Source organism: Lathamus discolor, chromosome 3 (genome assembly GCF_037157495.1).
Source record: "Lathamus discolor isolate bLatDis1 chromosome 3, bLatDis1.hap1, whole genome shotgun sequence".
NCBI lineage: Eukaryota > Metazoa > Chordata > Aves > Psittaciformes > Psittacidae > Lathamus > Lathamus discolor.
Window position 1 is genome coordinate 25,421,032 of NC_088886.1, and position 27,320 is coordinate 25,448,351.

Consider the following 27,320-nt stretch of genomic DNA (forward strand, 5'->3'; position numbering starts at 1 on the left):
AGTAATAGAGGAGCTGACAAGGAGAGGTGCCATGCTTGACCTCGTGCTCACCAACAGGGAATGTGGTGCACCAGGGCTGCCTTGGCTGTAGCGATCATGAGGCGGTCAAGTTTGAGATCATCAGGACAGTGAGAAAGGGCACGCAGTGTGCTCACTGCCCAGGACTTCCAAGACAGCGGACTTTGGCCTCTTTGGGATCATCGGGTCAGGAGACCTCCATGGGTGGAATAACAAGCTGCTGGGGAAACTTAGAGGGACAAAAAGAGGCTTATGAAAGGCGGAAGGAAGGACAGGCAGCCTGGGAGGTATACAGGGATGTTGTCCGGGAAGCTAGGGACCAGGTGAGGAAAGCTAAGGGCCAGTTAGAATGAAATTTGGCAAGAGATGTGAAAGATAACAAGAAGGGATTCTATAGGTACGTAGCAAATAAAAGACAGACTAGGGACAATGTGGGCCCTCTCCGGAAGCTATCGGCAGAACTGGCTACCCTGGATTTGGGAAGGCTGAGTTTCTGGACATCTGTAAATCGATGGGTCCGGATGGAATGCACCCACGGGTGCTGAGGGAGCTGGCGGAGGTCATTGCTAGGCCACTCTCCATCATCTTTGGTAAGTCGTGGGAAACGGGAGAGGTGCCTGAGGATTGGCGGATGGCAAATGTCACACCAGTCTATAAGAAGGGCAAGAAGGAGGACCCGGGTCATTATAGACCGGTCAGCCTTACCTCCATCCCTGGAAAGGTGATGGAACAACTTATTCTTGACTCCATCTCTAGGCATATCAAGGATGAGGGGGTCATTAAGAACAGCCTACATGGTTTTATGAGGGGGAAGTCATGTTTGACCAACCTTACAGCCTTCTATGAGGAAGTGACTAGGTGGAGGGATGATGGTAGAGCGGTAGATGTGGTTTTTCTTGATTTCAGTAAGGCATTTGATACTGTCTCTCACAGCATCCTCATAGATAAGCTAAGGAAGTGTGGGCTTGACGATCAAGTAGTGAAGTGGATCAAGAACTGGTTGAAAGGAAGAAGGCAGAGAGTTGTGGTCAATGGCGCAGAATCTAGCTGGAGGTCTGTGACTAGTGGAGTCCCTCAGGGGTCGGTGCTGGGACCAGTGCTGTTTAATATTTTCATCAAAGACCTGGATGAGGGAACTGAGTGCACCCTCAGCAAGTTCGCTGATGACACAAAACTGGGAGGAGTGGCTGACACACCAGAAGGCTGTTTTGCCATTCAGCGAGAGCTGGACAGGCTGGAGAGTTGGGCGGGGAGAAACTTGATGAAATTCAACAAGGGCAAGTGTAGAGTCTTGCATCTGGGGAAGAACAACCCCATGTACCAGTACAGGTTGGGGGTTGACCTGCTGGAAAGTAGCGAAGGGGAAAGGGACCTGGGGGTCCTGGTGGATAGGAGGATGACCATGAGCCAGCAATGTGCTCTTGTGGCCAAGAAGGCAAATGGCATCTTAGGGTGCATTAGAAAGGGTGTGGTTAGTAGGTCAAGAGAGGTTCTCCTCCCCCTCTACTCAGCCTTGGTGAGGCCGCATCTGGAATATTGCGTCCAGTTCTGGGCCCCTCTGTTCAAGAAGGGCAGGGAATTGCTTGAAGGAGTCCAGCGCAGAGCCACAAAGATGATTAAGGGAGTGGAACACCTCCCTTATGAGGAGAGGCTGAGGGAGCTGGGTCTCTTTAGCTTGGAGAAGAGGAGACTGAGGGGTGACCTCATCAGTGTTTCCAAATATGTAAAGGGTGGGTGTCAGGATGATGGAGCTAGGCTTTTTTCAGTGATATCCAGTGATAGGACAAGGGGCAATGGGTGTAAACTGGGGCATAGGAAGCTCCACGTTAACATCAGGAAGAACTTCTTTACTGTAAGAGTGACAGAGCACTGGAACAGGTTGCCCAGGGGGGTTGTGGAGTCTCCTACACTGGAGATATTCAAGGCCCGCCTGGACAAGTTCCTGTGTGATGTACTGTAGGTTACCCTGCTCTTGCAGGGGGGTTGGACTAGATGATCTTTTGAGGTCCCTTCCAACCCTTGGGATTCTGTGATTCTTAATAAGTTCTTTCCCTCAGGCTTCACTTCCAGATGCTCTGGCCACACTACCCAAGTCTGGCAAGGCAGATGCAGGGACTGTGAGAATGAAGACCTTAGGCCCACTGTAGGAGAGGAGCAGGTTTGAAAGCGTCTTAAGAACCTGAACCTGAACAAGTGCATGGGACCTGACGAAATCAATCATAAGTTTGCCGACGACAGCAAGCTGTTTTGTTCGGTTGATACGCTGGAGGGAAGGAGTGCCATCCAGAGGGACCTTGACGTGCTTGTGAGGTGGGCTGATGCCAACCTTAGGAGGTTCAACCAAGCCAAGTGCAAGGTCCTACACCTGGGCTGGGGCAATCCCGGGACACCTACAGGTTGGGCAGAGAAGAGATTCAGAGCAGCCCTGCAGAGAAGGATTTGGGGGTGTTGGTTGATGAGAAACTGAGCACGAGCTGGCTGCAGTGTGCGCTCGCAGCCCAGAAAGCCAACCGTATGCTGGGCTGCATCAAAAGGAGCGTGACCAGCAGGTCGAAGGAAGTGATCCTGCCCCTCTACTCTGCTCTCGTGAGGTGTGTGTAGAGTTCTGGTGTCCTGAACACGAGAAGGACATGGAACTGTTGGAACAAGTGCAGAGGAGGGCCGTGAGCATGATCAGGGGACTGGAGCACCTGCCATATGCTGAGAAAGTGGGGCCTGTTCAGGCTGGAGAAGAGAAGGCTGCGTGGAGACCTCATAGCAGCCTTCCAGTATCTGAAGGGGGGCTATAAGGATGCTGGGGAGGGACTCTTCATCAGGGAGTGTAGTGATAGGACAAGGGGTAGCGGGTTCGAACTTGAACAGGGGAAGTTTAGATTGGATATAAGGAGGAAGTTCCTTCCTGTGAGGGTGGTGAGGCACTGGAATGGGTTGCCCAAGGCAGCTGTGAGTGCTCCATCCCTGGCGGTGTTCAAGGCCAGGCTGGACAGACCCGTGGGTGACATGGTTTAGTGGGAGGTGTCCCTGCCCGTGCAGGGGGGTTGCAACCACGTGATCTTAAGGTCCTTTCCGGCCCCGGCTATTCTATGATCCTTCTCGTCGTGCTCGTGCACATCCACCCGGCGGAACCGCGCCGACGACACCGTCTGCTCGTCCCCGTCGGCGCGGGCCGGGGACGCGCGCCCGGCACAGTCGCGCAGAGGCAGAGGCTTCCCGGGGCGAGGCGGTGGGCGGGGCGGCATGTGAGGCGATCTGCCATTGGTCGGCTGCCCGCCGCGAATTGTCTGAGGGCGCGTTCCGTTGCCGTGGTGACGGATGCGGGTATCACCGCCGCGGCTGTCAACAGGCTCAGTCCGCTCTCGACGCGGTCCAGGTGCCTCCGGTCCCTGCGGGCCTGCGGCGGAACATGCCACGGAGGAGCAGGTTCCCCAGCTTCCGTCGTGCTTTCAGGCGGGTACGAGCCAAACAGGACCCCGACGCCCTGGCACAGCCCCGGCGGGGAGGCACGAAGCGGGGGTCGCACAACGTAGGGCCACCGCAGCGTGTGTCCCACGGCTGATGGGTTGCTATGAGGTGTAAAAAGCAAATAACGTTGGCTTGATGTTTCTGGTCGGAAGACAGTAATCACCCCGCTATTGTAGCACGCGGGGCTTCTTGTGGTGTTGACGTTTAACATCCATCCCAGGAAGAGATACAGGCTCCCAAGCACAACTACATGCTGGGCAGAGGCTGGATTGAGAACAGCTCTGAGGAGCAGGACTTGGGGGTGGGGGTCTTGGGGGGTGGTTGGTTGCTAAGAAGCTCCACATGAGCCGGCAGTGTGTGCCTGCAGCCAGAAAGCCAGCCGTGTGCTGGGCTGTATCAAAAGGAGCGTGACCAGCAGGTCGAGGGAGGGGATTCTCCCGCTCTACTCTGCTCTCCTGATACCCCACCTGCGGTACTGTGTTCAGCTCTGGGGCCCCCAGCACAAAAGGGACGCGGACCTGCTCGAGCAAGTCCAGAGAAGGCCACAAAGATGATGCTGGAGCAACTCTTGTAAGGAAACAGAGTTCAGGTTGTTCAGCCTGGAGAAGGGAAGGCTCAGGGGAGACCTTATGGCAGCTTGCAGTGCCTAAGGAGACCTGCAAGAAATCTGGAGAGGCGCCTTTGACAAGGGCATGTACTGATAGGAGAAGGGGGAGTGGTTTTAAACTGCAAGATGGCAGATTTAGATGAAATCTCACAAAGAAATTCTTCACTGTGAGGGTGGTGAGGGACTGGCACAGGTTGCCCAGAGAAGCTGTGGATGCCCCATCCCTGGCAGTGTTCGAGGCCAGCTTTGATGGGGCTTGGAGCAATCTGGTCTAGTGGAAGGTGTCTCTGCCCGTGGCAGGGGGTTGGAACTGGGTAAGATTTAAGCTCCCTTCCAACCAAAGCCGTTCTAGGATTCTATGATTTATCAGATAGGGCAGAATGAGTAAGGAAGGAACGAAGACGTACGAAGGAAGTAAGTAAGAATGAGTAAGTTTCTCATTTAAGGAAGATTTTCTTAAAGGGCACCATATTTGTTGTTCACCTAGGTGGATTCTAGGTTGTCAGCAGTGGATTCTAGAGCAGTTCTACCTCTCTTACATTGTAAGATTCTCCGAAGAATGTTTTGAGTTTCCAAGCGGGATCTGAAGTGAAGGGTGTTTGATGGCACACTGGGAAGCAGCCCCTGTGTTTTTGACTCAGATACATAATAGCTGTGACTACAGGAAGAGTAAAAAAGTAACAGAAACACTGGCCTCTGCCAGATTAACCATTGTGCTTATTCATGATTGATGTTACCTGGGAGGGAACCCCTGTCTCCCGTGGGGAGCGACATGTCCTTGACTTTAGTTGCCCCATTCTTTACGACCTGTAGTATAATAACAAATATATTGACTCACAAAGTGAAAACAGTGCTCAAAAGGACAGGAACATTTTTGCTGCTTCAAGTTACACTCGGGCTGTGTAGACCTGTGCTATCTACATTATCCTGTTATATATTTCTTACTATTAGAAAGTTACAGAGCTTTGTGAGGTTGCTCTAGGCCAGCAGCCCTAGGGAAACAGTACACACACAAATGCACGCATATCTTTGTGTCCGTAATTCCCCCGGTTATAAAGGAAGCAGCTGGTGGGATAGCAAGTTCTGAGGGATCTTCAAAGTGAACATTAAATACCTGAATGAGAAAGAAAGTCTTTCTCTTTCTTTCTTTCTTTCTTTCTTTCTTTCTTTCTTTCTTTCTTTCTTTCTTTCTTTCTTTCTTTCTTTCTTTCTTTCTTTCTTTCTTTCTTTCTTTCTTTCTTTCTTTCTTTCTTTCTTTCTTTCTTTCTTTCTTTCTTTCTTTCTTTCTTTCTTTCTTTCTTTCTTTCTTTCTTTCTTTCTTTCTTTCTTTCTTTCTTTCTTTCTTTCTTTCTTTCTTTCTTTCTTTCTTTCTTTCTATCAAAATGCGGCACTTTGTCTGGTCTGGAGGGTAGGAATATGGGTTTTGGAAAGCTCATATTTTGCAATAGGTGAAAGACAAGAGTAATAAAAACATAAAGGGGAAAAGACTGGAGATGACTTAGGCTGGTAAAAGCATTTGTGGCTCCCCTAGCAAAACAGGTTACTTCCAGAAACGTGTTTAACACCCATTTTCTTAACGTAGAGCTGTGCTGATTGAGGAAGTCTTAGCACTGCACTTACATATGCAGCGCAGTCAAGAGGGAGAAGTTGATATGCTTTCTAGCTTACTGGTTTAGGCCACTGCAATAGCAACACTTCCTCTAATGTCAGAGAAAGCAGAAATTTAAGGGATCTAGGAAGAGAGCTTGGGTGTATGTAACCATGCCACTGGCTGTGTGTGGCTGGCACTGCATCCATTGAACATCACTGAGCAGCCTCCTTGTCTGTGTAATGATCGTATCTAATTGTTGTGTTTCACAAAAGGGAGAGAGATATAATGGACATTGAAAACAAATGTATTGCCATCCACATTTCAAAACTGCCTTTCTGCTTTCTTCAAACAGTTCCTGGATTTCTCCTTGAAATGCATGTGCCTTCAAGGATGCTGTGGAAGAGAAAGGGGAGTCTCACCAGAGATGTGCCAAGAGAAGGCAAGTCACTGGTGTACAGACTGTTGTATATGACTGTGGGATATTTTAGAGGTGGAGGAGATGCTGTTTTCTCTTCTCTTCTCTTCTCTTCTCTTCTCTTCTCTTCTCTTCTCTTCTCTTCTCTTCTCTTCTCTCCTCTCATTCCTCTCCTCTCCTCTCATTCCTCTCCTCCCTTTCCTTTCCTTTCCTTTCCTTTCCTTTCCTTTCCTTTCCTTTCCTTTCCTTTCCTTTCCTTTCCGTTCCTTTCCTTTCCTTTCCTTTCCAATTTCTTTTCTTTTTCTTTCTATCCCCTTTCCTGATAGTCAACAGATTTCTATGGTGTAAGCATAGTGTAGCGGGGCCAGAAAAGGCATGCGTGCAATGTATCTGTAACCAAAGCAAAACGGAGCACGGCAGAAGGGAAAAAGAAAGTTATGTTTGTAAACGGAAAGTTTGGAGAGCTATTTAATCGAATAGTTAATTGTCTTGTTATTGAAACTGAAGCGTAATTTCCTTCTTTCCCCTTTTCCGGCAGCACTCAGTTGAAGACCAGAATGAGGAGGGTGCTCTTTCCTCTGCCACCCCGGAAAGAGCGCAGATTGAGGAGGCTCCTGGCCAAGAAACAGCATCGCTAGGGGTGAGTAAAGCCGGCACAGTGGCATTTTGGAAGGCTGCTCATGGACTGCGGACAACTGAAGTTGTCTGCCCGGATCATCTGAGGGACCTCTCTCCTTCTGTTGACTCCTCCTCTTTTCTTGATGCGTAAAAAGGATCGCCTTCACCTTTGTCAGGCCAAGTCCCCAGCTGATATGAAATGTCCTTGCTTCTTTGGATAATACTAAATTGAAATGTGTGTGTGTGTGTGTGTAAAAGGTGGGAAAATCAGTCCTTTCACTGAAAAAATCAGTAAGCTCCATCTCCCTGTCTCCTCCTTTCTATGCATGTTTGCCTGTTCCTCTGTGAAGAAATCATAAGAGAAAGGAACAGAGTCCCTTTGTTTACAAACAGAGCAAAGTGAACAGGAGAAGCAACTTCCGCTTTGTTAATAATTTACAGAGCTGTGGGAAAGTCCGGGAAACTCCGTGCGGCTTAAGACGATGCAAACTGCTGCTGACGGGGAAAGGCGTGATCTGCAGATCCCCTCCATCACTGGTGCAGCAGTAGTGTTTGCGTGGAAGGTCTGGTGGTTAAAGGTCGTGGCAACCGGAGAGGAACTGGCCCATCCAGTTACTGCAGAGCAGATGGGAGGGATTCCCCATTGCCAGGGAGCTCTTACGCAAACACTAATGGGTGGGACAGCGCAATGAACACAGGCTGTCCCAGCAGACTCGGGCCTCTCTTCAGCGCAGCACATACGGGTGTGCTTCCTCTGGCCCATCTTAAAAGCAGAGGCGAACCGTTTCCCGGCTTCCACACTGGGGTCTTTTTCTGCGTTTATCGCGTTACTTGCTTGCATGTCGATACTCAACCCTGGGTGGCAGAGACCATTTCTACAGAAACAGCAATCAGACATCATTCCAACGCTTCCCCCCTCCCTCCTATTTTCTTTTTTTCAGCGTAAGAATTTTAACGTTACAAAAAATTGCAGCCACTGAAGAGGGAAAGACTTTCCCTAGTACTGTAATGGTACTGCTTTACAAAAGCTGTCTAATTTTTGTATTTGGTAGTTCAGCTGAGCTGTTGTATCTTTTCTACAGCGTTATGGTGTGCTGTTTCATAGCCTGACTGTGTAAGAATCTTAAATTCAAGTGGGGGTATGAAGTTTTTGAGAGTGTAGGTAGCTAAATCAACATGGATGTGTGTTTGTGGAGATCGGGAGGATCCGGGGAGTTGAATTTTACACTTTCATCCCTTGCAAGTCAATACAAGTCCTTGCAAACGTTTTCAGTTTCTACCGAGAGAAAAATATCAACCGCGGAATAAATCTTAAAAACATTCTCAGGTAAATCTTGTTGCATACAAACACCCTCATTTCAGCAGGGGCTGTAGCGATAGGACAAGGGCCAATGGAAGAAACACCGTCTCTTTGGGAAGTAAAGCTGGCGCAGCGGCCTTTTGAAGGCTGCTCATGGACGTGGGAGCCTGCTCCAGGGAGCTGAATTTCACGTGCGTTGTTAGGATGCTGACTTTCAGCACTGGCTGCTCTCGCTATTTAAAAACCAGCAAAACACTGAAGTTGTCTGCCTGGACATCTGGAACATCTGCTTGTGTTGACTCCTCTTTTCTTCATGGGTAAACAGTATTTCACCAGTTGTGTCCATGGATCAGTTTATTCTTAGTCCAGAAAAAGAATCTTAGCTTAGAGCCTGAGAGGCCGAACATCTAACAGTTATTTCAAGCTGTGCCACGGGTTATTTTCTCCTGCTGGGAGCAGTTCTCAGGTCTCCCAGACAAATAGTCATGGTATTTTGACTAATGAAGGGATCTCAGAAGTTAGCAGAACGTTCCCCAAAACTCGAAGGAATACGGGAATACACAGCCTGTGTGTGTAGGGAAGCAATATCCAAATAATAAGGGTAAAATGACGGAAAAATCTCATTCCTACGTTCAGAAGGTTTAAGGTTATTTGCATTTTCACAGTCAGGCAATCAGTGAAATGAAACAGTCATTCTTGGTTAGAGTTCCTTATTTTGAATTAGATTGTAAGTTACTGCACTTTAGGCAGTTTTATTCCAGCACAGGGTGTCTGTCCCTGAAGTTAATAAAAACAGCTAGAGTGGAAAACTCCCCATCTGGAAAAGCTGTATGTTTCCAGGAAAGCAAAAAGCTTTTGAAGATCTGACAAAATCAGTCGAAACTGTGTTGCAGAGAGACGAGTTTCACTATCTTGAGACTACATTTGCGGAATTCCGGAATAAAACAAGTCTTTAGTAAAGTGGTAATGTTTTAAATGACTAAGCCTGAAGAATGTTTGGTATCTCATTTACTTCTTCTTCATCCCAGTTGTTTTCTTTCAGTACTTTATTCCAGTCTGCCTAATGAAAAACTATTACATTGGTTTCATTCCACAATTCTTGCTTTCAGAATCTCAACAGATAATATTTGCATTGGAAACAAAGTGGAAACCAGTGGGGTTTTTTGGTAAAAGCAATAGTTTTGAGTGGTATTTATGAAGTAGTGGCTGCAATTCTGTATGTTTCTATTTGGGCAGCAGCCTTCTTTTGTACTGTTCAGAATTTGAACTGTCTTCTTTGGCTTTTTAATCTTGAGTCTCTGCTCCCTCTTGCTAGGATGTATCGTTAATTTAGGAGATGGAAGAGTTTCTAATTTGTAATCCCACTGAATGTCACCAGGTAGCGTTTGTACCTTTGGCCCACGGGGCTGTGGAACACAGATCTGTGTTATTCGTGCCACGTATTTGTATCAAGGCAAAAGCGCAGATGCGTCACGGCACATTTTCCTCAAGCTGACGATGTAGTACATCGGTCGCTAAACAGCAACAGTGGGAGGGGAACTGCACACCTCCCCCATGCTGCCTCTGTAGAGTTCAGCCTTTCCTACATCAGTGGTCTGAAAGTTCCTTCCCAGAGACAGCCAACTCAAAAGGTAGAGAGGAATTTTCTGTTAGGCTGCTCTTGTTGATGTTTTCATTTATAATCCCATTTTTAAAGCTTTTTTATCACACCTACTTAACAAATAAGTATTCAAACTACTCACAAAAGTCATCTTCGGAACCGCCCTCTAAATAGTGGTAGAATTGAAGGGAATGTTTCTAGCTGCTTCAGACTTAAAGCAGGATGTAAGCCTTAAAACCAACTGCTGTTGAAAATGCACACACCCCCCAACACCAAACCCTAGATTTGTTGACAAATATTGTACCTCCTGGAAACCGTGAGAGAAAATGGAAATGTTATAATGGCACGTCTGCAAGATGACTTTGATAAACTCCTTGCAAAAGTACGATGAAATGTTTCGCATCCGGATGTGTTCATGACCTTACGTTCTGTGTGGTGAGCCAAAGTTGGTACTTTCAGCAAGGGAATCACAAGTGCCGATGCCGCAGTTGTGGTCAGTTGTCATGTGTATTCAGAAGTTAAGTGAGACACTGGATTACCGCTGTTGTTCTCTCCAGTAATATTATTCTTTGTGGGATAATGGATATTCTTTTAGATACTAATACACGGTAGGATCGTAAGATAACTTGATAGCAGTCAGGCTATACAATCTTACGTGGAGCATGCCTGAGAAGTATCTTAAACTTACTAAAAGTGTCTGTTATTTGATAGAGCATTTGGTGTTTGGAGAGCCAAAATAATTTAGTAATTAAAGATGTACTTATTCCTGTGAAAAGATGGAATTTAGTCTGTGTTTCATTGTGAAAGCCTGGACAGGGGTCTGACTTGTGTCTGATTGTTGTGCTTTGGGTTTTTTTCGACTTTGTAGGTTGAAGAAGACCGGTTACCTCAAGAACACACTGACAGCCAGTATGATACATGCAAGATCAGGACGATAAAAGCTGGAACTTTGGAGAAGCTTGTGGAGAGCCTTCTGACAGCTTTTGGGGATAATGATTTTACCTACATCACTATCTTTCTGTCCACATACAGGGCTTTTGCTTCTGCTAAGGAAGTACTGGAAATTCTCCTTGACAGGTAAGAGCCAGTATAATGAAAAGTAAGCCATTGTTTACGTGATAGGCGGATGTTGTCAGGAATTCCTTCCATTACATTTAGTGCGCATGAACTTACTAACCCGATGGACAGATGTCACTAATACTGCAAATTCCACAATTTCCACATAAACATGAAGCGCATAAAGGCATGTTGCCCACATCGTTAGTCTCATTTAAAGCATAGTCATCAGGTAGAGAAAGTGTGCTGTCTGACTGTTAAGAAACAAACTGGGACTGACACAAGACAATTAATATTGTTCCCCCCCCCCAAAAAAAAAGGACCCAGAATGCATGGGCTGTAAAAGAATGGGCCCAAAAGTATCTAGAATAGATGCTTATGTTTTGCTGGATACTGCTATTTCCAGACCGAATTCTGCTTTTCGGGGACTGCTGATTTGAAACAAGGATTGTACAGCCATAAGCAAAATTTGACAATACCCTTCCGTTACTTCACATGCACATGCAGTCATAATTTTTTAAGGACAGACAAGAACTGCTTAGTGTTCATTAGTATAGAAGAGCAGCATAAGAACTCACAGGCTTTAACCTTGGCTCTCCCCACTAGGCAGATAAGGAACCAAGGCATAGATAAGTTACCTGTGCTCTTCTTTTGTATTTGAAAAGCAGTATAGTACTCCTTGCTTTAAATGAATGTTTTGCGGCTCAGTTCATAGCAGTGTTGAAATGCCTATCTGCCAGGCCTGCTGTGGTTTCTCAAGTGTAGCAACTTCCCAGTCAGGGAAGAAGTCAGATGAGGAAAGAGCAGCCATCCTGGTGAGCAGACTGTACAGTGAGGTTTACTATGGTGAGCTTTACCTGTCAGTCCATACCAATTCAGACGCAGAACATGAGGAGCAATAAAAATGGCATATATGAAAGAATAGAAAAATGTTGAGGAATTCCTTCTTCTGAGGACACATGGGACACTTAAACTCTCTGGGCTCCTGTGAAAATGCCAGCTGTGTGCAGGAAAGGTTTCTGTAAATTGTACAGCTGGTGCAATTTAGCTCAGTTAACTCTGCAACCAAGTTCTTAATATTTTCATATCTGGGAATTTCATCTGTCATATTACAATTGGATTGTAGCACAAAAGAAATGGCAAGTCTGACTTGAGTCTTACATTTTCTCAGGAGTTTATCAGAGGAGAGAAAACCAGCCTTAATTGGAACACAAATTATGCAGGCAGGACTAAATGAGCTTTGAAATGTTTGAATAAGCCAGTTTAAAAGGGATTTCATTTGAGCATTCGAGGAGGAATTAACAAGAAAATAGGTGTCCTTTTCTAAAGCTGATGTGCTTGTTTTTCACTGCATTCTTGGCTGCTGATTGAGGGAAAGGATCTTGGGCCAGACTTGTGCACTGCTGAGTCCTTGTGGTCTTCAAGAGATCGAGTTCCCATTGTATTGGTTTTTGGTAATGTGCTGGCATGTTAGAAGCCCTGCTTTAAGGAGGGATATCCTCTTGTGGTTGGTGTTGAAGGCAGGAAGGGAGAACAAGAGAAGTTTGAATACTGCAGTTCTGCTTCAAACAAATAGCCTAAATGATATTTATAGCAACATTTCAGGTAAGTTTTGGTAGTCCGGTTGTTTAGGACAGCAGCAAGTTTGGAGCATATTTGACTCAAAGTCAGCCCTGCCTTCCTGGTGTTGCTTTAAAGAGGTGAAAATGTCGGAAGAGGGCAAGAAAGCACAAGGGAAAAGTTTCCACAGAATAGAGCTCTCCTTTCTGAGCCCAGTTCTAATCTTACTGGCTTGTGTGCCTCTTGAAAGAAGGTATAATATCTCCCTCAGCCAAAGGGCACACAGGCTGCCTGACCTTGTCACCATTACCCCCAGCCTTTTACAATGAATGATAGAATCCAAAGGAAATCCTAGGAGGTCACCACTTCCTTCCCCTCTCACAAATCTTAGGAGCACAGTGTGTAAGAATCCATTAATGTTTCTCTTGGCTTTTTGAATATCATGGATAATCTGGACTTTTATGACTTGGGACAAAATCTAGATGAAATTTAAGATATAAAAGTTCGAATGATTTACACACAGCTGTGGAATATGGGCTTGTGAAGAAAAGCAGATGTTATAAGGGAAAATAAAAAAAAAAGAATCGGATAGTAGTTGAATTTAACCAGCTTAGTTTTCATCTCTACATTAGTTCAGAATAAGTAGCATTTTTGCGATACTGGTACTTGTTAGTAATAACAGTACAGAGACTAAAGTGGGGGTCAGTGCATAATCTGTTTTATAGGTACTTGTATTTTGTTTTCCAGTGAAGAAGTAGTGAAAAGGGAAGCTATTTAAACCAAAAGACAAAACAAAACAACAACAAAAAAACCTCAAACAAGTAAGATTTTGGCATTAGTTGTCAATTTTAGTTTCATGTGAAGAGCTTGAGCCCTGTTTCTTATTCTCTGTAACTATGGATTATCGAGTAAGGTAACTGCCATTATGAATGGCAGTGCTGAGCTCTTGTTTGGTCCAAGGGACAACAGTGCTGTGGCCAGATCAAAAAAGGCCCTTTGGATTTTTCACAAGTGAGCAGCTCCTTGGCACAGAGTAGGAGAGAACAGCATCTGCATCTCCCAGGTGTAGGACATTTCTTTTGCAGGAATTGACACATTGATATAGGCTCTTTAGAAAAGACAGGCCCAGCAGATGGGGCAGGGGAGTTGCTGTTTATGTCAGTGATAGGCTGGAGAGTATGGAACTCTGTGTGGGGTCAGGTGATCAGTCAACGGAGTTTGCGGGTCAGGGTCAAAGGGAGAACAGCAATGGGGGACATTACTGTGGGGATCTGTTACAGACCGCCTGATCAGGAGGACTCTGTGAATGAAGCGCTCTGTAGACAGATAGGAACAGCCTCACGCTGGCAGGCCCTTGTCCTCATGGGGGATTTCAACCGTCCTGATATCTTTTGGAGGGACAGTACGGCCCAGCGCAAGCAATCCAGGAGGTTCCTCTGTTGTGTGGAAGGCAACTTCTTCCTGCAAGTAATAGAGGAGCTGACAAGGAGAGGTGCCATGCTTGACCTCGTGCTCACCAACAGGGAATGTGGTGCACCAGGGCTGCCTTGGCTGTAGCGATCATGAGGCGGTCAAGTTTGAGATCATTGGTCCCAATGTGACCAAAGTGAGAAAGGGCACGCAGTGTGCTCACTGCCCGGGACTTCCAAGACAGCGGACTTTGGCCTCTTCAGGATCCTGCTTAGTAAGTTTCCATGGGATATAGCCCTAGAGGGCAGGGGAGCCCAGAGCTATTGGTTGATATTCAAGGATCACCTGCTACCTACAAGCCAACCGTATCCTGGACTGCATCAAAAGGAGCGTGACCAGCAGGTCGAAGGAGGTGATCTTGCCCCTCTACTCTGCTCTCATGAGACCTCACCTGGAGTATTGTGTGCAGTTCTGGTGTCCTCAACATGAAAAGGACATGGAACTGCTGGAACAAGTCCAGAGGAGGGCCACGAGGATGATCAGGGGACTGGAGCACCTCCTGTATGAAGGCAGGCTGAGAAAGTGGGGCCTGTTCAGGCTGGAGAAGAGAAGGCTGCATGGAGACCTCATAGCAGCCTTCCAGTATCTGAAGGGGGCCTACAGGGATGCTGGGGAGGGACTCTTCATTAGGGACTGTAGTGATAGGACAAGGGATAACGGGTTAAAACTTAAAACAGGGGAAGTTTAGATTGGATATAAGGAGGAAGTTCTTTACTGTTAGGGTGGTGAGGCACTGGAACTGGTTGCTCAGGGAGGTTGTGAATGCTCCATCCCTGGCGGTGTTCAAGGCCAGGCTGGACAGATCCGTGGGTGACATGGTTTAGTGTGAGGTGTCCCTGCTCATGGCAGGGAGGTTGAAACCACATGATCTTAAGGTCCTTTCCAAACCTAACTATTTTATGATTCTATGACAGACGTCTTCCAAAACTTATGTGTGGAAGCTGGAGAGCCCTTAAGTGCACTGCATTCAGTTTATTTCGGATTTACTGTGGATAAACCCCTCACTGCGAGTGCTGTGGTATTGTCTGATGTATGTATTAGAGATACACAAATCCAGATTAGACAGTGAGAGTCCTGGGTCTCTTTGGAAAAGTGTCCTGGGAAATCTGAACATATTGTACCCTAATTATGTGGGGATATGTGTTGGTCATTTGGTGCTTTGTCTGCAGAGTATCCTATCCAAGCAGTGCAAGCATTAACAGATCGACTAAAACTGATGCAGGAAACATTCTGTCTAAATAAGGTGATACGGTCTTCCCTGAGTGACAGGGGCAAATGAAAAAGCAGATGCTGTACTTATGAGAAACTGAAGTGTTAGGGCAGAAAAAATGAACTTTTAACAGGTGTGGATAATGCAGAATCATGTTTGTTTTCGTTAAGTCAGCCCACGCTGCGGTGAGGTTTTGTGAAATCTTATGGACAAAACATTTTTGCAGGCGTGGGCCTTACTCTGTTAAAATAAGCTGTAATCTGTCCTGTGAGCGCGTGAGGCTCTGCAGCCATAGGTAGCTCCTAGGTGGCCTTTCTGGGCTGCATGTTTCCTGCATGGCTGCAGAGGAGTTGGTAGTTTTCTCTTTTCCTGTGTGTCTCTTTAGTCTGTCCTACCACGCGTTGCTTACATTGCCTTTACTCCTCTTCACATGACATTGGAAGGCAGCAGGAAGTCCTCCCAAAGCCAAGAACACGTGGCTTTGTTTTTTTCATGATAGGAATTGTACAGTCGTGCAGTGCTAGTCCTTGCAGTGTTTTTTACTCCCACAGCCCATGCTGGTACAGTTATCACAGAAATGCACGATTTCTGAGTAACTTCTAACACTTCTTGGAGATTGTGAATAAATCTGTTTGGATTTGGGGAGGCTGTTTGGTTTTTTCTTTCTTTTTTTTCTTCCCCCTCCCCCCGGATTTCAAATTAAGCTGGAAGGTTTTGCTTTTATTAAATTTGAGACTGAACCCCTGTTCATTCTTTTGTCTGGATTCAGCCTATAAAGGTTTTCTTTTAACATAGAAGTCAAACTAAACAAAATCTTGGGCGTAAGCTGGTATGTTGAAAAATGAGGGGGATGACTTGTATTTGCAAAGCTATTTAAGAGTAATTGGACATCCGCATCCCTTTAGTATTCATGGAAGTTTGGCATCGAAATGCAGCAGACAGCTTTGAAAACCTGCCAGGTCTTTAACACTATGTGTTCTGATATTTTCTCTTTGTTTTATGGAAGTGGACAGGGATATTTAAAATAAAAAAATCTGGTTGGCATTTTGATGTGAAAACACTCAATGGAAGTTCCTGGAGAGAGGAAAAGGAGGCCAGCTCTTCCTGCCCCTGTCAGTGAGGGTACAGCACGATGCGCCAGTGCCACTGGGTGTGCTGTGGAATTAACCACTCACAAGTGTAGTGGAAACCAAAGATGTTTAGCTGTCCAGATGAGAGCAGAAGCAGGCTAAATTCCTGTCTTATGTCCTTTATTTTGTCCTAGTAATCATGTTCCTTGCAATGACACTTAAAAGTGGGGCTGTGCTGTACTTGGCACAGTTGCAGATAAAGTGGCAACTGGTCCCTATTTCTAGGAATTTACAGAGGAGGGAGTTGATATTATTTAATGGGAGATCTAAAGCTGGATAATAACAGCAAAAAAGAGCAAGTTAGTTTTACATTTACAGTTCATTCCTTTTGCTTGGAGAATGGCTCTATAGAGGGTAAATGGAGGGGAAAAAGAAGGTAGAGAGGGGACGTTGAAGGAATTGGTGCTTTGGTAGCAGAACCACACTTTTTGGAACAGGTGCTTTATATTGCACTTGGCTCACTGTTGCTGTAGTATCTGATCTTTCCTCTGTTGTATATCAGGTGGTTTGTCAACTGAAAAAGTTATTTCATTTCCATTATTCTATGTGTGTATAATTCAAAGTACCTCATGATTCTTGTGGAGTATCTGTAGCTCCAAGTTGTTTGTTTCAATGCTTACAAGCCTTATTTAGGGCTTTGTTTGAGGATTTTGACAAGAACAACCTTTCTGTATTATTTTTGAGTTATTCAAAAAGTATTTTCCTCCCTCTTCTTCACTTACCTCTTAAAAGAGATGCAGGGGTGTGCTTTCTACTGTTTTTTAGTATTTAAATAGTCAGTACTGCCCATTACATTCTGGTCTCATTTGCTTAGTCAGTTTTTTTGAGTAAGCTATAACTTCCCAAACGCCAAGCAAGGCTGAAAAGTTCTGTGGACTACAGGATCCTTTTGTTTCCAGTGTCTCTTTTTGTATGCAAAGCATTCATACAGGGCTGGCTAGTGAATGGCTCTTTGTCCAAGACCCGATGAGAGCAGAGCAGTTGAAGTCTGCAGAAACACTGTTCTTTACATCAGATGTATCATTAACTCCTCCTAATCTGTATTTAATGACCTGTTGTTCATGCAGAGCTCTTTCGATGAGAGATAGGCAGAGGTTTACATCTGGCAGTGTAACGAAGCATTATATACTTCTCCAGTTTTGCACAGAAAATTGACTGCCCTTTATTACTGTGTTAGGAATCTATATTATAAAAATCAGCATGTATCTCTCTAGTGACATTTAAATGTAAATGCCTAATGTTTTTCAAATACATATTTTATATTTCATACATAACCAGGACAGTGATATTGTGAGTCATTGCAATAAATTTTGGAATTTAAATTTAATTTTTATTCAAAAACTGAAGCTGTCCTTACGTATTTCTCCCAGTAGGGGGAAAATGTCTTTTATCTCTTGGCTAAGATTTATTTTAGTCATCTTACCTAGCAGACAGCAGTGGAGAGTGAAATCCTTGCCCTTTAGCAACAGGACAGGAGCAGCCTTCATAGCATGTAATGTACGTTATATCCACAGCATGTCTCAGTTCTGTCCTGGGTGATCTTCACTGAGGAGGTGTCAGCATAAATCTCTAGAAATCCCCTTATGTTCTTCTTGTATCGTCTTGATACGGTATGTTACCTCATGTTACAGTATTTGGAAAAGCAGAACAATTTACAGGTCTGCAAGACCAAATATTGAAACCAATGGAGTTAAATCTAATAAAAATAGGTTAAGCTTTACTCTGCAGCTTAGCAAAGTGTTGGGAGTGTTGTTCTTAGGACCCCTCTGATTTATTGCATCCTTGCAGTAAAGCAGTAGAAAGTATCTCAGATAGTTAATTGCATTCGCTTTGAGTTGCAAACACTAGTAAATTAGCTTTTAGGATATAACTGAGAGGCCAGGTAGGATTAAGCAGTGAATTCTGGCATAGCCAAGAATCAGAAGGAAGGTATCTATTCAATTTTACAGCTTCAGTAGTGCTGATCTCAGTAAAAGGAGCATGGGCAGGGTGTATAATTGCTTGGGAGAATGTCAAAGAAAGCAGAGAGGCTCTTGATGCACCAAAAAATTTCAGAACAAGATTGACAGCTGTTCTTGTACCGAGCAGTGAATGCTCTTGTTGTGATTCACTGTGACCACCAAGGGATCGAGGTGTTATTCAGCATGTTTAGAAGTGGATTCTTACTTTATTGTCAGTTTAGCTAAGCATATTTTTTTTCAGATTAACTCTGTGAAATCTCAGTGGCAAAATGGCCTATCCTGTACATACATCAATTTCTAAGGATGCATTTTAAGAAGCCCTTAAAACCTACTCTCATACAGCTGCTGTCTTACAGGACCAGCTGGATTGCTTCAGGATGACTGAGAAGAATTTGGACACTTCAAAACACGTGTTTGCAAGTTTTTGTGCATGTTATACCTTCCCTCCCCCCGACAGATAAAATGATGAGATTTCCAAAACAATCGGAACAAATAATTTTTGTTATGTCTGCCTTCAGTGTAGCTGGAGATTCAAGATCTGGTTTTAAATGAGCTGTTTCAGATAATGCAAGTGGTTTTAGCACAGTACTCAAGGCTAAGTAAGCCCAAGCTGACATCCTTATGACTGTGGCTATGTTGCTCCTTTCAGACTTGTTTGCCTTTATTAGTTTGGGCTTACTTTACAGTGCACTCTTATAATATGCAAACCCTTGATCTTTCTTTGCCTCAGCTTCCCCATCACAGTGGATATATCCAACATTAAGACCTTGTCATAAGACTGTTGAAACCTATGTTCTTATTTTCAAGTATTGTGGAGTTCTGAGATTGTTAGCCGTAGCAGGGTAGAATATCAATATGAGGGTGGTGGATGGTGGTGCTAAAACTTGTTCTTTACAGTTCAGCAAATCTGGTGGCGAGAGCTTGAATTCAGTTACACTGGTTGACTTTCTCTACAGATCTGGGATTCTTAAATAGGAAGCTTTACTTCAGACTGATATTCTAGAGGAGCCTAAAACTACCACATTTTTATAATTTGAAATACTTTGGATGAATTTGTTACAGTTCTCACATGAACCTTCAGGGCGGAAACAGACAGCCCACTATGTTTTCTCTATCTGATGTTACTAGGATGTTGTAGCACAAATACTTGTTCTCCGGCTTATTCAGATTAATCGCAGGTGCCTGACACAGTTAGTTGAGCACAGAATGTGTAAAATCAGCTTGCCTTAATCTCTTCTATGTGTAATTGTCCACCTTCATTAAAGCTGCTTCTAAGGAATCATGAAATTGTTTATGGAGGTGTATATCTGAAACAATGGGCACTCCCATTGAAAACGAAATCCATAATACTGCTTTCAAGGCACATGCACTTCCTATGAGATAAGAGATTCTGCTTCATGCTGCTGGAGTTGAGTCTATGGTTTCTTCTTCCCAGTGGCATTTTCACAGTGCCAGGGGCCATTCCCACTCATAACAACTGTATCAGTAGTTTTGGCACAAGTGGGCACTTGCCACCTGGAAAACTTTTGCGTGAAATAACAGTTGGAGTTAAAAGGAATGACAAATACTAGAGAAACAGAAACTGTGTTGGAGAAGGTGGTTGTGTTATAGCCTCTCTGCACACTGGAGTATTGCTCTGGGAAAAAATGCAGTGAAAAAAGGCAGAAAGGGTCCTGGAGCTCTGAGCAAAGAAACTGTTTTGGTTGATTCCTCGTGTCTGCAGGCTGCTTTCTCTAAATTAACAAATTAGATTGGAAGACACTGGCTGTCTCTCTAAGATTAATTTTTTTTTCCCCCTTCAAAATGAAGTAATCTTCAAACTCCTTATTTTTGCCCAACTGTTAGATTCTGTATTTTTATTTTGAGCTAGAAAAGCTATTTAGCATTTATGATAATTGTGTATGAATTATGCTATTTGAGATTTTGCTTTGATGCAGTAGAGGTTCCTCTAAACACCCATCTCATTTTTTCAGATATGGATCCCTGGAGACCCCAAGCTTTGAAGAAGTTGAAAACGAGAATTCCTCTGAATCCAAAGCAGTTGTCAGGATGTAAGTGTAGTTTTGCCCTGCACAGCGAGCTCTAGTCGCAGTTCGATATTGGAGGAAGATGTGGGCAGCATACCATTTGTTTCCTTTGAAAATTCTCAGCACTGTTTGCTTGCTTAAACAAGCTTGTGTAAAGGCCAAATATCATTTGTCTCAAAACACATCCAATATTATAACCCAGAAATCTTTTGATCCTTTGGCCCTCATGCCTTTCCTGTCTGAATCTGATACCTGTTACTCAACTACTTATTTATAGAAAGCTCAACAATGAAGTTGTCAAGAAAGTAATCTGTCAGGTGTATGTGCTTTAACAGATGCTGTATAAGTGTGAATTCTCTTTCCTGCCTTAAAAATTTCCATTGCTCTCAGTTGCTCTGGCTATTTCTGTCTTACACATGATTAATGGTACCTGGAAAAGAAGTTGGCTTTGTAGTCCTGTTGTGAAACATGTAGTTCAAGTAGTTCATGTTTTGTCTTGTCTGGGATAATTCCAATATAATTGTGTTTACCATCTTTTCTTATAGAACGGAAACATGACACAGTTTTGCTCTCAGTATTATATGACTTGGAGAAATAAGAGGAAAGAGCACGAAAGCTGTGTTATTTCTTGCCAGTAACTCTGTATTCCTCAGAGAAAAATATCTCATGGGGAAGCCTATGGTCTGTAGCTAGAGGTCTGCATTTATCAGACTCCTGTTAACAACAGTTCAGATGCTTTAAAAACCCATTTGGGGCATTAGAAATAGGGATGCAACTTAAAGCATTTCCACTGTTTTGACACAAAAAAGAAAACTGCTACAGAAGTTAAAAACAACTGTAGGAAGAGGATTTATGGCTGCTCAAATATCCTTTTTAAATAAGAGATGGGTTTTTACAAAATCTTAAGGTACGTATGGGAGGAATATCATGTTGTATGTGGTATACTGTAAGCCCACAGGTTACTACTTTCTGTATTGAAATTCTCTGTGCTTTCTGTACTTGTATAGATTTGTGATGAATTTTGAAACAAAAAATGCCTGATATAAGTTTTTGTTTTCTGTTTTGGTATTTTTTTTCCCCTGTTTTTCCTTAATTAGTGTTTTACCTCATGCTCTTGTAGCTCAGAACCTGCAAGTCCTACACTAGGGCTTGAGGACACTTATGGCACAGCCGCATTTGAGAGACTTGTGGGAGCTATAAACCTATCCCACTGTTTCCAAATTTGAGGTCCAAGCCAGCAGTTACTTCTCCCACTTGTTGCAGTGACATAATAGTTGTTACTGACCCAAGATCATTTCAGCTGTGTTCGAAATCGTGCCTTCTAAGGATCCGTTCTGCAAAGGGCATTTTCTTCTGTTCACTTATGCATCGTTCCTGTCAGTTTTGGGCCTCTAGGGTGGTCAAAAAAAGAAAGGTATTTTTCGTCAGGGATCAGGTTTAATTACCTATAATCTAAAATGTCGTTGGGGCTTTTTATTATTATTGTCCTTTTCTTTAAAACTGCATTCAGTAATACACAGCTTAAAGAAAGGAGCTGTAATTTTGTAACTTTACAAATACGCAGAGTTTGGACCTTAGAGTTATGAGTAGGCTCAGAACACCCGCAAAAGGTCTGCGAGCTCAAAAAAAAACAAACCCTGCCATGCATGACTCTGCTTTTCTTCTTTTCTTTTTCCTTAGTTATCAGGAGCCAGCTTAGCTTCTCGTGTTCAGTAGCTTGCTTTCCACAGTTCTTACTGCTTTCAGTCAGTCAGGAAGTTTGTGGCTGTAAGTAAGAGAAGAATAAAATCCAGAAAAGGTGGAATTCCAGTGAAATGTCTGTGTTTCCAGAAATATGATGCCTTGCCTCTCTTAGTTGTCTGACAAGAGAGTAGTGAGGAGTGAGTAACCTGACCCTCTCTCTCCTCCTATAAGCGATTCTTTTTGCTCTTCCTTGCATTATATAAACAAGATTGCCTGGTGCTGTTTCTCAGCTCTGCGGTTTTTTGTGTGGAGGTGTGACGGAGTTGCCTCTTTATCTTAGATCATCGTTGCCTTCGGAGTTCTCTGTGTTTACTGCATGTTTTCTTAGCTTAGACTTCCGTTGACTTTGAGAAGTACTAGTTGATAGAACACAGGAAGACATGACAATTCAGAATAAAACCATAACATACGTTAAACACAAAAATTATCAGCATTGAGAATTAGAGAGGTCCATATGATAGTACACATTACATGAACTGTAAGGAATTTGCACTATGATTCAATTATGGTTTTGTTTTTAAATGAGGTTGTATAGCTCAGTTGTCTGGTTTGGTTCATGTCACCTGACAAAAAGCAAATAAGGAAAGAAATTAGTGCCAAAAGAAATACTTTCTCTTGGTCGTCTACACACCTTACCAGCCAGGAGGTATGGGAAACTTCAAAGAGGTAGTTGCATCCAAGAGATCTCAAGCACCTTTACATGTTCTGGTAAGGGGATCAGTAAGCCAGGCAACTAATGCTGTTTGGGGACTTCAGTCCTTCTGAAATGGTTGTGTATATTGCCTACAAGACAGTAAGAAACAATGCTTTAGATTATATGTCCTGATCACTGTGATCTCTATTCAGAGCAGGAGAGTTCCTCAGTTAACTTTTAACTCCCTGTTTAAAGGTTGAGCTGTCTATGCAGAGTGATTGTGGAATATCTTCTGCCCTGTTTTCCCCACTGTACTGAAAGATGGTGTTAATTTTAATCTCTGGGCAGTCCACTGCTGGCAGACAACTGTACCCAAAGCACAGACTCCATTAATTTAGAGAGGTGGTGTATTAAAGGAACAGAACACTTGTTTCCCAGAAGGTAGGCGTTAAAGATGTGGCTGGAGCTGCTTGAGGACAGGGAAAGGACCGTAAAACCTTCAAAGTACAAAATATTGTAACTGCTTTTACCTTTCGGAAGTCAGTAGCTTCACTGGATACTGAGATGCCTCTGGGTAATGTGAGGGTCTGAAACAATGCTTGCTGAGGCCATGTCACTGAAATGACTTGCCAGGCTTGCAAGACCTGTAGAGCTGATGCAGCACATCACACTTCATGGATAAAAGGTGCTAAGCTTGTTGCCAAGATTTTTAAAGATTTCTGTAAGGGAAGTTTCCAGAAGTGATTCATTCCTGTTCAGTGTACACAGAAGGATGTTCAGCCTGGCAGACCAGGCTTGCCTGCAATGTTTGCATTCGGGGAAGACTAATTTAATGTTGACTGAACCTAGTTACTTGGAGACCTCAGGCAAAAATATAATAGCATGAACCTGAGATTATCTGTGGGAGAGGTTTTTCAAGAAGCAGTGTTGTCATATTGGTCCATGGACTTGGACCATGATTTTTTGTTTGTTTGCTTGCTTTCTAGAGGTCTAACATTCGTACATTTTCTTTAAAAATACTCTTTAGGCATGTTGGCAAATATAATGGGGAGTGGAAAAGTACACCATCCCTCCCTGTACATAGAAACAACTTTTGTTTTTGTAGCTAGTAAGAGTCCACAGCCAGGGCAAAGGCAATGAAAACGAAATGCTGTGCTGTAAACAGTAAGACATGTTCTGATCTGTTCATTTACATCTCTCCTGATGAAGCCAAAGAAAAGTAAGTCCCAGTTTAGGTTGTATTTCTCACGGGCACTAAAGATAAGGTGGTAGAACTGGAAAACTGGTCTCCTGGTTGCAGGATGAAGTTTCAAATGGGGATTTTATTTATTTATTTTTTCCCTGTGTATGTTTTATACTTGCAGTATACTTACAGTGCTGTAAAAGAGAGGAGTCTTGTTGGAGTTGGACCAGCTGAATGAGAAGAAAAACCAGTTTGCTTAGTACAAAAAGTTAAAGAGCTTTAAGCCCTCAAATCCTTCTCTTCTGCACTCCCAAGCACTGCCGTGCCTGAATTCAGAGACATTTAAATCCTAAATGAGCTTGAGTAACAGTAAAAGTCCTTTCAAGCCTCCTCTAGGAGCATAAGGTTGTGATTTCCTTCTGCCACTGGCTTTGGTTTGCTGATTTGGGGTAGATTGTTGGTGCTGTCCCCCAGATGAATGACAGGCCACAGAAATGAATCAAAATACTCAGAGGTTTTTTTGTTGCCTTGAACGTCAGCTCCTAGTTACATCTGCTTTATTATCAAAATGTGGAATTTATTTGTTACTAAAACTTGGAATGTGGCACAATTGAAAACCGCAGACAAAGCAGCTCGAACCCGAACTGAAATCTCCGTTTCATTCCACAGCAATTGGGTAAACCAGTTCAAATAAAATTAAGGAACTCTTCAGTTACCACATGGCAGGTCTTGCATGTTTACCTCTCCTCTTCTGCATTAAACCAGCAAATACCAAAACTTTCAATGTAATACTGCAGCATTTGGAGTTTCTCATAGTGATAAAAAACATTGTCCTATGGTTTCTTGAGCATTTTTGATCTTCCCGAAAGAGAACTTGTGTTTTGTTTCCTACTGACATTAATGGTCATGCTGGAAAACAAGACTGGAAAACTGTTACAGTCCTGCAGAAATAAAACTGCTCCTGAGACGTTGTACTCCAGGAGAACAGACACCAAAGGAATGTGAGACAAATGGAACAAAATTGGCTGGAAGTTTCTGATGCCTGGGAAATCCATGTTGGGAAACAGTTGAGGTGCATTTGGGAGAGCAACAGTCAGCATTCATTCCCGTAAAACCAATTAAGCTAAAACAACAGCAGAAACCAATGTGGTTACATGAGAAGTGGAGTCAAACACAGCGCAGTCTAAGCAATGGAAGAGTGGAAGAGTTATGAAAACAACCAGAACTAAGCAAAAAAAGAACAATTAGAACAGCAAAGAAAAATAAAGGTTGGCATGTCAAAACACAGAACAACCGGCCAACCTGTTCCCTCAGTGACTTTATGTGTGTCCTAGCAAACACCCCCTCCCACCCCCCCCCCCCGCCCCTCATACTGTTCAACCAGTTCTTCCCAAATCACAAGAAGAGCAGATCATTTGCTGGAAGTCATCAGCATGTTATTTATAAATGGACTGGGCGTAAGAAGCTACCCTTACAGCAACTGTTGTTTGCACTTTACATACACTTTACCCCTGATTCAAAGCTGAGGTTTAACTGCCCATGTTGTTATTTGATAAGCAAAACTGCGAAAATACAGCTGGCTTAATTTAGTCTGTGTGAGCTAGCCTGAAAACTGTTGCATGGACAGTGGAGGAGCAGGAAGAGCTGTCTCTAAAGATTATTCCATTGATGGTCTTAAGTATGCGTTTGGCAAATGACAGATAGTTTTGTACATGTTCCTGTCTAATTTAATAGGAAACCAGTCATTTAATCTCTCTTTGCAACTGAGGTTCTCCTTATCCTTCTTAATTGTCAAGTTTCCCTTCTACTTCTAAAGGAAAGGAAAACTTTATAGCTCATAATCAATCCGTTAAAAATGTATTCTGTGATGTTTCTTTCTTGTCTGAGATCTTGGAAGGCTTCCGTTCGTATCTGTCTCTAGGTCTGTCAAGTACAGGGAGTTTCTTCTCAAGGGCAGCAAATGTAAAGCTACTACTGCAAGATATGAGCAATTCTGTAGCCTGTTTTCAGAAATCTTGCCTTTCTGACACACAAATTAAACAATTGGGCGATAGGAATTCAGTAGGGCACAGTGTACCTTTTTTCTCTTTCCTATTTCCCTTCTTGAATGAAATGATTTTGCTGGCAAAAATCAGTGTCTGTAACAGTTGTGAACTGTTCACCCTGCTCTGGGAAACTGGGTCTGTCTTGAACTCTCTTTGTTCTTCAGCTTATGAAAGTGGCCATCAACCAAGCCTGTGGAAACTGAGCTTAGTCTAAACAGCATGTGAACAATATTAATACAAGATCTTATCCTGGGGAGAGGCTCCTTCCAAATCATTGCTGAACTGGTAAATGCTCCTAAGAAAAGAATGTAGAACCTAGTTTTTGGTGGTGGAGCCAGCAGGGATGGTGGCGAGCTCATGATATGGGTGGGGAAAAGGGGCATAAGAGCAGGAGTTAAGTATTCAATTAGGTCATGCAGCGAGGCACAGTGTTCTCCTGCCTGTGGTGGAAGAGAAATGAAAATACTGTGGGCATAGGGCATTGGTGTTTGTGTAAGTATTGCTGTAACACAGCATTCAGGGTATGTGTGGGACTAGAGTGGATTAAAAATATTAGAGGAGGGCGGAGCGAGAGCTTGGGAGCACTGCTGTGAACATGTCTGTTGTGGCCTTTCTTGTACCTTGGGATGTGGAGCACTGTTGGCTTTGCTGTGGCAGTCATGGAGCACTGGCTGTTGTGTGACACCTGTCCTGACTGAGAAAAATGGTCTCGAAGCTCCAGATAAAAAGTTTGGCCACCTCTGGCTTAAACTGTGGAACACATACTTGTTGCATTTATGGTAGTAGCTTGCCTGAGCAAAGTTGTGAAAATTCAGGCCAAAATAGTTTTCAAATGTGGAGAGACTCTTACAACTTGCACAATCTGTTTCATGTTTGCAGTGAAACCTGAAATCTGGAACATGTTTCCATGTTAATTTTTAGTTGTAAATACTTTTTGTAGCGCTGAAACTGTAATTCCAGAGTTTTTCCTGTCGGCAAGCCTACCCAAACAGTATTACTGACAGATTTCCAAATAGTCTCATTAGAAATTCAAGGTTGCTACAATATTAGGGAAAGAAGCAGACAAAAACCAGACTAAAATGAATAGGACTTGTAAAATGACATCTCTATGGGATTAAAGGTTAATTGAGTTTTGAGGAAAAAACTAATTTGGTTAAGATGAGACAAGGCGAGTGGGAGAAACTTATTTTAACTCTTTCTTAGCTATTAGTTTATTTTGAATTACATTGAGCAGCTGAGTTAACCAGATATTGCTGTGGTTTCCCTACTTACAGTACAAACGTGGCAGTATTAGTATGCAGCTCTGATACAAGAGCTTTCTGGGTTGGCTTTTGGGATCCTCATTGTCTACATGTGAAATCTATGTTCATATTTGAACTCTCTTCACGGTCTCATAAACTGAGGAAAGAGAAGTCCTCCTGTCTTGCTTCTCCCTTTCCATTTTGCAGCTATTAACACAATAGACCCAGAACCACTACATCCGTATTTTTTAGAATTTGAACTTTAAAAGCCAGGTGCCTGATCATCATGAGCACAGGTGCTCTTTGAGCTGACACACTGGTGTCTCTAACTGGACACGCATGTTTAGTGGTTTTTACTGGGAGCATAGCCTGTTTCTTCTTCATGGAATATCATTGGGTGTATGGAATACTGTTATTGCACGAGGGTCTTGGAAATGTGGTTATTGGAA

General features: G+C 43.5%; 1 protein-coding gene across 1 annotated transcript in view; it reads left to right on the forward strand.

Moving 5' to 3' along the window:
• The window catches only part of LOC136009894 (ral guanine nucleotide dissociation stimulator-like 1), a 67,035-nt gene that overhangs the window by 10,809 nt on the left and 28,906 nt on the right, over nucleotides 1-27,320 (forward strand). Inside the window, exons 3-4 of the mRNA XM_065670339.1 lie at nucleotides 10,480-10,688; nucleotides 19,972-20,049. Of these exons, the coding sequence (XP_065526411.1) occupies nucleotides 10,480-10,688; nucleotides 19,972-20,049 (287 nt within the window). The remainder of the gene's footprint in view (nucleotides 1-10,479; nucleotides 10,689-19,971; nucleotides 20,050-27,320) is intronic.